The 13556-nt window shown below is 34.6% G+C and overlaps 1 protein-coding gene across 1 annotated transcript; it reads right to left on the minus strand.

The window, feature by feature from the left end:
• Positions 1 to 11524: 11524 nt before the first annotated feature.
• LOC149171596 (uncharacterized) lies at positions 11525 to 12980 on the minus strand. Its single transcript, XM_089427520.1, has one exon. It carries the CDS (start codon positions 12494 to 12496, stop codon positions 11843 to 11845), a length of 654 nt encoding a protein of 217 aa, XP_089283646.1. The 5' UTR covers positions 12497 to 12980; the 3' UTR covers positions 11525 to 11842.
• Positions 12981 to 13556: the final 576 nt, after the last annotated feature.

Raw genomic sequence — 13556 nt, forward strand, 5'->3', positions numbered from 1 at the left:
AAGTGTGCTAGTCATCTTAGCACTCATTTGTTTTCTTTATTAATTTCCATTTCATTTAGTTTATTAATATTATGTTATTGAGGTGAGAGGTGCTCTCTAGCTCAATATGAAAGAGATGTTTTTATTATGATTTGTTTTTATCAAATGTTTTATCTATTTAACTTTAAATTCACTAAATTTCCATCTTCTTCATATACTGTTGGTGTGAGGATTATATGATTTGAACTTCCATATGTTTAAGAACAATTCATGCAATTGTTGCAGTCACATAGTAAAGATAGACTGAATTTTCTTGCAAGAGGTGCATGAAGTTGTTGATTAAATGTCAAGAAATTCAGTCTACATGCGCTTTAGAGTTTGAGTGAAATCATTTAAGTTTTACTAGGGTTTTTCAAGTTTTGGCCAAGAGGACGTCGCGAGTTCAAACCACGTGTGTGGCATTTTGACAAGGGCTTACGGGCTACCCATGTATTTCACTGATGTTGGAAGCCAAGGGTTTCGCTAAGTCTCGACAAACATTCAAATTGCATTGTCGATGCTTTAAAACATCAATATTTGTCCTAGCAGAGGTCACGAGTTCAATCCACATGCGTGGGATCTTGACACAGGCTTTCGAACCACCTAAGTCTTTGACCGAGAACTTGTAGCTAGGGGTTTCGTAGACTATCAGCCGACATTTGAGTCACATTATCGATGTTTTAAAACATTAATAAAATTAAAATGCTTGATGCCTTGTGCCTGGTGTTGGCATTGATTGTAAGACTTGAGATCGAAATTGGTACTAGTTTACATCCATCTTAACTTCATATCTATCAAGAGCCAAGAGGGATCAAATCTATCAAGGTGTCAACATATTTTTTTAGTGCAAAACATGAAGAAAGGTTTACTTCTTGAGAAATTTGATCCCTCTAGTCACTTGATTGATTTAGAATTAAAATGGATCTACGTTGATGGTACATATCTCATTTACACTACACTCTATAATAAACCTAACATTTTATAATATAATTTAACAAAGCATTTTTATATTCTATAATAAATCTGTCATTCCATATATAATAGAATTGTTTACTCAATTTCATAGAAATCCTTCTACAATTGATTTCTCTTAAATTAATGATATAAAACCATATTATAACAAAGAAATAATTGTAATATCGTTTTTAAAACTACAACATCATTTTATTTATGATTAACAAAACTCACAAAATATAAAAATAAAATGATACTTAAGGGTAAATGCATGGAGCGAGGTTACACTTTTTGGCAAGGGAAGGCGCGTTTAGGTGGAAAAAAAAGGCTTAATCGAGCATTTTAAGTGCTCAATGGAGCCATTTTTAAGCACGTGAGCTCCTGGAGCGCTAAAAAAATATCTTAATAGGTGGTTTAAAATAAACTCTCGATTGAGCATTAAGGCTTGATTGAGATCTAAAGCTCAATTGAGCTTTAGGGCTCGATCGAGTGTTAGAGCTCAATCGAGTCATTATTTTCTATTAAAACTTGTGACTGCAGTTTGCACACATCATTTGCATAGACCACGGGATAAATAAGAGATTTCTATTAAAACTTGTGACTGCAGTTTGCACACATCATTTGCATAGACCACGGGATAAATAAGAGATTGATCGCTCGGTATTAAAGCCTGAATGAGTGCTTGGACCATGGAGCAACTCAACCAACCTTGCCAACAACCCTGCCAACGTCCCAGAGGCTCAAGCCAAGGTAATTTTCCTATCAATTGTGTTTTTTATTTTGTTTTTCTTGCAAAATTAAATAAATTAATTTGGAAAAAAATTACCATACACAAACTATGAAAACCACATAGAACAACATAAAAAAACCCCTTCAAAACAACTAAAAACACTGTAAAAACAACCCCAAAAAACCACAAACCAACCAAGAAAACTACAAAACCACCAAGAAAACACTTCGAAACCACCAAAAGAACTATAATTTAGGTTTTAAATTTTTTATTACTCGCAATTTGGTAGCATGTTTATTATGAATATTTTCTAATTTTGAATGGTAAAAACATTATTTTCTAATTATTTTAGGTTTTAAAGTTTTTCTTTAGGAATTTAGTGAAATAAAATTTCAATTTTTTTTTTTTTTATTTAAAATACATTATAAATTTCAAACGAATTTCACTGAAACTATACCCCAAAAAACTCCAAAACTCCAAAAATACCAAACTATAACCAGTAAATAAATAAATTAGAAGCTTGAAATTGACATGATGAATATGATTTCTCATAGTGAACCTCCATTTATCAAATAAGAAATTTTATTTTATTTTATTGTATTATTTTAAATTTAAATTAATTTATATTTTAAATATTTTTTAAATAATAAATACAATAATACCAGGAAAAAAAAAATACTTAAATAAAAGAGTAATCTTTAAAATATATATATATCATGCAGCTATATAACAAAACACAACTTAGCTATATTATAACATCACATGACCATATATTATAATTCTATATATATATATATATATATATATATAATATAACATAACATAATTATGTAACTATTTAATATATATATATATATATATCACATAACTATATATTATAGTTCTATATATATTGTTTATAACATAACATAGTTTTATAACTATTTAACGCAACATAAAGGTATTTAACATAAATAACTAACACACATAAACTATAACATAGCATGTAATTTAACTACAACTATAGTTCATAACTCTCTCTTTCTATATATATATATAAAACATCACATAGCTATATATTATAGTTCTATATATATTGTTTATAACATAACATAGTTATATATCTATTTAACACACACACACACATATATAAAACATTATGTAACATGTACATCATAACTATAATGTTTAACATAACATAGTTATTTTAAAAACACACACACACACACACACATATATATATATATTCAAGTTTCAACAATGCATCATAAATCCATCATGAAAAGTGCATTTAAAGTGAGTAAAAATATTTTGACTATTTTCTACTTTGTACCATATTGTTTCAGTATATAGTTTGTTATACAAGAAAATTTGTCTTCATGTATTTGCACCTAGTACATGTCATGTGTCAAAGTCAAACATTATAAGAACTTAAAGTCTATTGGAGTATTTGGTTGACATGAAATTTTATTAGTTTTGTAAATAGGCTCATTTCACTTTTTTACATATTTATGCCCTATGAATAAAAAACATTATTTAGATATGGGAAAAAGTGTGAAGGTATATTTGATCAATTCTTTCGATTGTGTTTACATGGAACTCAATACTTTGGTTGATAAATTATCAAAAAATTCCACTCTAAAATTTAGGACTTTTACAAAATTTAACTTGTTACTTATAGTTTTTTAGTTATAATACCACAAGTAAATTCCATGGGTGATTGAATACCATGGGTGGCTATAAATTATCAAAAAATTGGACTCTAAAATTTAGGACTTTTACAAAATGTGACTTGTTACTTATAGTTTGTTTTAGTTATAATACCACAAGTAAATTCCATGGGTGAGTAGATACCATGGGTGATTGAATACCATCGGAGGATATCACTTATATTACCATGGGTAAACACTGTGGATGAATGAATACCATGGGTGGATCTCACTTACACTACCATGGGTAAATACCATGGATGAATGAATACCATGAGTGGATGCCACTTACAATACCATGGTAAATTCCATGGGTGAATAAATACTATGGGTGAATGCCACTTACAATACCATGGATATATTCCATGAGTGGATAAATACCATGGGTCGATGAATACCATGGGTGGATGCCAATTTCCATTCAGATCAATCAAATAGTTATACAGAAGTTGAACCCAATTTTGTCATAGAAAAATCCAAATACCTCAATAGGATGGATGAGGGATTTGGTCTTTTATTGTTGACCATATCTCCAACATTGTCTTTCCATGTGGACACATGCACTCTGAATCAAGTTTGGAAAACCGTGGAGAATTTATTTGGAAAGTAGGATGAGTTGTGGGCGCAAATTCTTGAAAATGAGCTAAATTCCTTAGATCCAAACAACTTTGAGAACATTAAGATTTCTTTACGAAATTCAAATCATTGATTTTTCAATTATAGGATTTGTGAGATCGATAAATCCAAATAGGAAGGTCAATTGATCCTTTCTATTTTGTCTAAATTAGGTCCTGAACATGTTTTTTTTTGTTTCTACATTTCATACAATTAGACCTGTAATTGGAAATAAATGGAAAATACCCAAGCTTGGTGCATTTGTTGAGTCTCTCATTCATGAGCAGGATAAGCTCATCAAATTGGGTTCATTAAAGTCTTCAAATGCACATGCACTTGCCATTCCTGAAAAAGGAAAGTCCAACTCAAAACCAAATCAATAATCCAAAGGCAAAGGAAAGGAAAGAGATCCAAATCCAAGAAAGGGAGGAAATCCAAAACCTCCATATGACTCTTCTAGCTCCAAGGGTAAGAAGGGAAGGAAAGGAAACTCCAAGTGTCCTTATTGTAATAGAGACTATCATCCTGAATCCTATTGCATGTACAAGACTATTGATCTAATGGAAAAGACTCTTCACTAGAATAATCTTAGTCATCACCTTTCAAAAAGTGCTAAGAAGAAGACAAAAGAAAAACCATAAGAAACAATGGGTAATGGTCATGCTTTGATTTCCCTTCATTCTACATTGCATGAATGCATCATCAATTCAGGAACTTCATGTCATATGGCTTCTTCAAATCATTATTTTTCTTCTCTACAAACATACTCGGGACCTCCTATTCTCATGGGAGACAATTATGCAGTTCAAGCAACTGGACAAGGAAGAGTGCAATTCGAAGATGGAAGTTTTGAGAATGTCTTACATATTTTGAGGCTTTTTGTGAATCTTCTTTCAGTGTATTAGATGACACACCTTTACACCAGAAGGAAAGTGGAATTTACCCCGGATTCCATGAGCATTTATGATATGAAAATTAACTTGAATATTATATCTGATAAGGTAAATGATCAATCTCGTCTATATACATTTTATGGTTTTGTTCCTCAATCAAATTCTCTTTTTCTAGTTAGACATGCATATGAAGAAAGTAGGATTTGGCACGAGAGATTTGGACACTTTAATTTCATATATATGCAATAACTTAGCAAGAAATGGATGGTTAAAGGACTGTTTTCCATTGAATTTTCAAAGGGTGTTTATAATAGATGTTCTCTTGGTAAGCATCCACAAGACATGTTGGATAAGGGGCATGCAAGGAGAGGCTCTTCACCTTTGGAGCTTGTATACACTGATCTCATGGGTCCATTTCCAGTACCTCCAATGAGCATTGCAAAATATGTTTTTTCATTTATAGATGATTACACGAGATCCACTTGGGTTTATTTATTGAAACTCAAGTCTGAAGTTTTTAAACATATAAATATTTTCAAAGCACATGTGGAAAATAAGTTTGGAAAACACATCAAGATCCTCCACATAGATAAGAGGAAGGAATATGTCAACAATTTATCGAGAATCTTAGTAATGAAACAAGCATACAATTGCAGCATAAATTTCCTTACACTTCGCGGTAAAATGAGGTGGCTGAGAGGAAGAATAGATCTTTGAAATAGATGGCCAATTGCATTTTGCATCCAAGATCTCTTCCATAAAAATTGTGGGCGAAAGCTATGAATTGTGCTCCATACATCTAGAATAGATATCCTCATAAATTTGTCATTGTAAAAATACCTTTTGAGGCTTGGACTGACATGCAACCTGAAGTTAGTCATTTCCACATTTTGGAATCTCGAGCATGGGACCACATTCCAACATAGAAGAGAAAGGCTTTGGACCCTTAGAGCGAATGCATGTTTGTTGGATATTCTGATAAATTCAAAGGGGTAAAATTGATTGATATCAACATTAAAGAGCTCATTATCAAAAGGAGTGTAAAGTTTGAAGAAGATGCTTTGCATGCACCACTAGATGAACTTGTTACAAAGTTTCCCTCACCACTAGTTGATGAGTATGCAGATGATACTTTAGATTATAATTTTGATCTAGATGAGCCTTTTCCTGTGACACCTGTTGGACCACTAATTATTGAACATTGAGATAATATTTTCTCATGTAATTTAGAAGATTCGTGACCACCTTCCACACAAAAATGGTGTAGCATGAGTGATCTCTTAGATGATCTTACCACTATACCTCAGTTTGAGGAAGCTCCACAAGCACTCTTAGATATGGAGTCATGCATGGCCATGCACGCTCATATGATGCATGCATCTGATGCACAGACCTATGAAAAAGCAACTGAGCATCTTGAATGGGAAGCAACTATGGATGAGGAATACAACTCTCTCTTTGAGAACCAGACTTGGGACTTGGTTTCACTACCTTCCAATTGTAAACTTGTCGGGAACAAGTGAGTTTACTGGACCAAGAAAGAAGAAGATGACCAATTTAGTTGATATAAGGCATGGTTGGTGCCCAAAGGATTTTAGCAGGTACATGGTGTTGATTATGATGAGACTTTTTCTCTGGTGGCAAAAATGGATTCCATTCAGTTAGCTCTCTCCATTGCAGCAGCAAGATGATGCGGGGCGCATCATCTGAATGTGAAGAATGCCTTTCTTCATGGTGATCTTGAGGAGGAAATCATCTGCGTAGATGATCTTTTAATAACATGTAGTTTCGTTTCTGTCATTGTTGAGATTAAAATTGCATTACATAAGTAGTTTTCGATGACAGACATGGGCCTGCTAAATTTCTTCCTTGGACTAGAGATAAATTAGAATGGTTATGGGATTACCATTTCTCAACCAAAGAATGCTAGAGATATTTTGCCACGATTTCAAATGAGTGACTGCAAGCCAGCAACCACACCTTTCTTATCAGGAATAAAGCTTTAGAATGGCAAAGACACACCATTGGTTGATTGCACATTATACCATAAGCTTGTGGGGAGTCTTATGTATCTCACTCACTCCCATCCTGATCTCTCATATATTGTAGGAGCAGCTTCCAGATACATGTAGAAGCCAAATGAGTTACACTGGAAAGATGCAAATCACATCCTTCAATATGTCCAAGGGACAATCACCTATGGGATTCATTATGCATCAATTGTTCTTTGGATTTCATTGGGTTCATAGATTCAAATTAGGTTGGTGACAACCTTGATTTCAAATCCACCTTTGGTTATGTACTTAGTTTGGGATCCAACCCCATTTGTTGGTTAAGAAAGAAGTAGGTTACCATTCCTTTATCATCAATAGAGGTTGAGTATAAAGGAGTAGTCAATGTCGTCATTCAGGCCATTTAGCTACAACATTTCCTTTCCAAGCTTGGTATAATCATCCATTGTTTGACTATCATATGGTGTGATAATTAGAGTACACTAAAGTTTTGTAGAGATCTAGTGTAGTGACAATGGACCAAACATATTGAGATCCACATGGACTACATAAGAAAATTAATTCATGATGGGATCATTGATCTGCAATACTATCCCAATTCTGAGCAGACTGTCGACATCTTCACCAATACTTTCACTGAGCAAAAGTTTAAATTTCTGCAAGATCGTCTTGGGGTGAAGGAAACCACTCCCTAACAAATGTGTTTTCTTTACTTTTTTGCATTGTATTTTTTTTTTTTGGAGGGGTGGGGGTTGTGGGGGGGGTGGGGTGGTGTGTGGGTGGGGTTCTTCCCACTAAGTTTTCCCTCTTTCATTTTTTCATGCATTGTGCATGGGTACCTAAAATGGCCTTATTGTCAAGATTCATTCATTTTGCATCATACTCACTTAAGTTATGCTTAATGGGGCATGTTGGTGTACATGCACTTAGTTAGCCTTAATTAGCTTTGGTTAAACTCTAGTGCTTCCAATGAATCTTGCACTAATAAGAACTTGCAAGATCCATTCTCGAGTAATATTATTAGATTTCACGTCCTTCTCATGTGGTGTTTTGAACGACACAAGAGTAGAAACTCAATCGTATTCCAACAAGCTAATGCAATACTAGTAATTTATCTCTTGAGCAAGCTAATTCTTGTTGTTCGACTTCCTCCAAAAGCATTATCAGCAGAGTACCTTCATTTCCTTGGAAAAAACATTCAAGCAATACCTAGAATTTGTACAATTACGAGGAAATCGTTATGACTATCAATCTCGATGAGGTTGGAAAGGTTGTGAAACACAAGAGAGAGACCAGTTTGCGTCAAGAGGAGTCCAATATTCAATCTTCTTTACAAGACATTTGAGTGTACAAAGGACACAAAACCATGGCTCATGAACACTCAAGCAAGGAAGGAATATGATGCCCTGGCAACACAACAGTGAATTAATTGCTCATTTAATAGCAAACCTACATACAAGAATGACTATGATTTTGGCAGAGTGTGATGGATTTGAGTAGAGGATAAAGTCTTATAGTCAAATTCACTTTTGTACACAGTAATGGAAGGCATGCACAAGGAATGACTTAGAGTAGTAGATGTGCATTTTTGCAAGTGCATAGAGAATGATTGCTAAAGAGGGCCCACAGATCTGAAACTGATCAATCCAACAACTAACATAAGAACAACAAACTAGGTGGAGGCGAGGATAACACACATAAATGTTGTGTCAACACTGGCTATCTGAGCAAAATGACAAAAGGTGTTTCTATTCATGAAATAAAGCCATTGAATACAGGTATTTATATAATGATTGAAAGAGTGCACTAACATCATAGAGACGATCACATTTCCATGGGCGATGGAGAAATAATGACAGAATAAGAGTGAAAAGAACGAGAGAAAACTAGTATTGCAAAGGAAGACCACAAAACTCTAGTTCATAGACTTGAAGGCCATAAAACTAGTGGCTCTAATACCATGTTAAAATCACACACAAATAGATAGTGGATTTAGATAATCATGGGATTGCATTATATTCACATGATGCATATATTAATCCATAATTTTCCAACTCTTGGTTTTCATCTTCCAAGAGGTTGCTTGGACTTCATTGATTGTTGGAATTCCTCCACACCAACCCTAATGGATTAAGTGTCCAATAAAATTCACGTGGGTGTCCATATATCATGTTCCCTTTACAAACATTATTGGAAGTTTGATGTTATGGTTTATATTATAGGATACATTGCCTATGTGGTGGGAATTTTGAGCAAATTTATGTCAAATGGAGGAAGAAATATTACATAGTTGTAAAGAGGTTTTGAAGATATTTCCATGGAACTTCAAATTATGCAACTTACTATCAAGTAAAAATGTCAAACATAGTGATGAATGCATAAGGTATTGTTGATGTAGAATAAGTTGGAGTTCTTGATTTCACAGGGCCTCACAACAAATTATGTGTTTAACCTATTTGGTAGAGTGAATAGTGGGATGAACAAGAGGGGCATTATATTTGCAATTTCAACTAAAGACATTGAGTACATGGCAACCAATCATCCTAGTAAGGTGTTTGTATGGTTGTAGTGTGATGTCTTTGGTTTTGTTAAAAAAATTGTAAGGATAGATTTCCATGGCTAGAACCTTCTTATGAAAATAAATTTAGCATATTTTGTTAGAGACATGGTTGAAGACAAAAAGACATTGTTGAAGAAAGATAAGACCATGAAGAATGTTGTAGAGTCAACAACTTTACGAATGGGTTTTATGTATGTTTTCACTCTGCTTATGTTACAAAGTGTTTAATAAATAGAAAATTGTTAAATATATATTCTACTAGCTACTTCTAAACAACAAAACTTTCATTTTATGTAAATTAAAAAATTATACTTAATCTAACTCTCCTTTTTTTTCATTATTTCCATTCAATATTACATAATAATTTTTGATAATTTGTTTTAAAATTCTCATTCAATATTCATAATACCTAAATATAATACTCTACACTATATTATTTTATTTCACTATACTTTACCAGGATTTTCTACTTATCTAAATTAATAAATTATATTTAATCTAACCTTTTTTTAATATTTTCATTCAATATCACATAGTCATTTTTAATAATTTGTTTCAAGATTGCGATTCAATATTCATAATACCTAAAAGATTATACTACCACATGTTCTTTATTGGGACGATGATGAGAAAGGATGAAGCAATAAATTTTGCTAATTTGTTTGGTTAAAAGTTCGTAAAATTACTCTTTTACGTACGCGGTGTCATCTTCTAATTTAAGATATGTTTAAAAAAATTGTACATGAACTTGTCTTTACGATCTCTCTTTATCTTCTTCTTTTACAGAAATCGATCAAACTGCTCATATCAGTATTTCTCGTCACATATTTCTAAATTTCTATCATTATAATTAAATAATATAGTTATTAAAAAAACGGATGAACTTCAAATTTTTTTTTTTTCGTACCCCAAACATCACTGTTTTCATGAATCGGAGACATCCGCAACTTAGTGTGCGCCTATGCTCGAATTTACACCCAATTTAAAACACAATTTAGTGACATCAACCGTAATATTGTTCCGCAATGATCAAAATATATGGGGTTTGGAACCGCTGTAAGGTGTATATAGTTGTGTTTAAGTTAGACCACTAGATTTGTGAGACCAAATTTCCCTCATATTTTTGAAAATATACTTAATCATTAAGCAGTTGTCTATAACGCGACTTTTTGAAAGCTTTTCCGGCAAGTTTTTTCGGTGAAAATCCCGCAGCAATTTATTGGAATCGCAAGTTTGATAGCTAGTTTCTGCACAATCAAAGCGTCCCAGGGGTTTTTCAGGGTGCTGAATCCGAATATGCAGTTAAAAAACTATTTTAACTGCAACAAATCATGATTTAATCTCAATTTCTTCCACCGGATTCCGTCACCGGAATCTCCAAAAAGTCGCATTATAGATAACTCCAATCATTAAAGGGACCAAATTTTTCCATTTAACCATTAGACCACATAATTTTTTCCTTTAATCATTAGATCACATATTTCAGACGATACCTAAGATTAAATTACATTTCGCCACTAATAAATAAAAAGTTTACTACCTAAACTACTGTCAAAAATGTCGAGCCTGCTTACGCATCCTTAACAATCGATTCCCGTTGCCGGTCCTCTCCCATTGGCTTACGCATCCTTAACAGTAGAGCTTGCTTGCGCATCCTCATCAATAGAGCCTGCTTACACATCCTTTCAGACAATATTCCACCCCTCGAACAACATGCAACGTAGACTCTTTGCTACACATGAGACTAGAGACCATGCAACGTAGACTCTTTGCTACACATGAGACTAGAGACCGGCTTGTGAGAAAAAATTTCCAGGATGATGATTACGGACATATCGGGACTCATGTCCTACTACTCTCCATCCTTGCTTCATAACCGTAAAGTTTAACGCTAAACATATATGACTTTTTTGATATGCAAACTAAATAGAGATACTTTAGCAAAGCGAGAAAGGAAAATCTACCTCCAATATAGAGATGCAAATTAAATCGAGGTACTTTAGCAAAGAGAGAAAGGAGGATCTACATCCACGTACGCTAAAAGGCCACCACAATGAAAAATGCAAAGGAAAGTCATAGTGTATATACCAAATAATTTAAACATTAACACCAAAGTTTAACATGGGGAGTTTACAATAGAAGTTTTGGTTGTTAGCTTTCAGATGGAAAGACTCCGTTCTTGACCTCCGCTAGCACTGAAGTTTTATGAGCAGCAGGTTAGATACTCATATTCACCCCAGGCTGTAGCAAAATGGGATGTTAAAATCTCTTGTGCAATCAATATGTCTCACAATTCTGGAAAGTCTGCTGTAAACTTTTCCAACCGATTCAAAGAACGGGTGTCCTAAGAAATGTTGCGAGCAGCGTGTTGATTAAATATAATCGGCAGTTTCCGTTGTCCATGCCGCAGAAAAATCCCCCTCAAAGAACATGTCTTGGCTGATAAAAGCTTTATTCGTATAATCCTGCGCGTGGCTCGCATCCCACGTATTTTCCAACAAAGCAAACTGTTGATAATTCTGAAATTCTTCTACAAAATCCCAATTTTCACCCTGGGATTTCAGATCGGGGGTCTCGGACAAACCCTCGGCGTTGAAGGTCTCCTTAGAAGGTTGACAGAACTCGTTCTTAGAGTCCAGAATTGGGGGGCTAGAGGGAATGCCAAGCTCGTCGTCTGAAGCCTCTAGGAGGTAACACAGGTCAATATGTGAGTCCGAAAGTAGAGTTTGTCCCTCCTGGACACTACAAATATCGTAGGCCGACGAATTATCCCCCGAGATGGGACCATAAATGGTGGAGCACGTGGCGCTGATCTCTTCCTCCAGGCTTCTCATCACATCACTTACGAAATCCTCACTGGAAGCCCATTCTTCATTTTCTTCAGGGGTTTTGTCCAACTGTGGCAAATGACGAAACAGATCCGTTTCTTCGGCAATGCCATTGAAAGAGCGTTTGGACTCCCGGATGTCAGTGGAGTCCAGCAGAGCCTCCGGCTCTAGGCAACGCTTTCTGAGCGTGGCAGACATGGTTGAAAGACGGGCCAGAGATTCGAACACGGAACACAACGGTGATGATAGTTCGGCTGCGGCGAAGAGCTGCTCTAACTGACAATATGTATAATTGAGCAGATGTGATACAGGCTATAGCAGGATTTCCCGTATGAAACACAGGGGAAGCTATATATTTATATAGCTGTGTGATCTGGCTTTAGTCGGAAGAGTCTGGCAAACGGCAAGGGAGGTTGAAGAATAAAATGGCAGGACTCCTGTCTGCTATTTCTCCCACTTAAATATTCGAATAAAGCTTTGCTTCATAAGTGGATGCCAATCGTTCAATCAGTAGGTGATATCGCAGAACAATTTCCCCGTCGCACCGCGTGGACCTGTAATGTGACCGGCCAGAAGAAAATAATTTTAGGTTTAGGTTTAGATTTCGCGTCAATTTTTGGGCAAAGAGTATTATCATGCTGAATGTGCCTATCCATTATAATATATTTTGGCTATTGTGGGTGCATTACTAGTGCACCCTTATCGAAAAGCATATACCTTTTCCCTGCAATCATAAAGCCAGTCGTAAAAAGCAAGAAATTTTCATGGAATAATTTTGTATTTCTTACCACGATTGATCCAAATCTTTCATAATGCGCAAGGATTTAAAACTAGTGATAAATATTAATCTTGGAAAGTTTATGTTATAAAAGAAATCAGCATATTGAGGCGTAGCTTAAATTTGTTGATAAGCTTCATCGTAACCATGACTAACGTGGGCCAAATGTGATGATGGATGTGATGTTGAACTTATATATAAATAAATAATGTATAGCCAGACATGGATTAAATATGTACCCTTTTTTATAAATTTAGTAACCGACTTTGCGTAAGACATAAACAAATAACAAATAATTTCACTAATGAAAAGAAACAACCTCCTACCTGGTTGGAGCTTAAAGTCTTCGTGGACCCTTTGCACGATATATGGATGTTGCCGTCCGAAACTCTATGTACTTCACGATAACTACTCCACCGAACGAGTTCAGAAATGATTGACTAAAGCACTGGCACCACGCTATTCTCACTTAATTCCATT

Source organism: Pinus tabuliformis, chromosome 4_2, assembly GCF_031772625.1.
Source record: "Pinus tabuliformis cultivar Carrire ecotype Pingquan chromosome 4_2, CPIR1, whole genome shotgun sequence".
Taxonomy (NCBI): Eukaryota; Viridiplantae; Streptophyta; class Pinopsida; order Pinales; family Pinaceae; genus Pinus; species Pinus tabuliformis.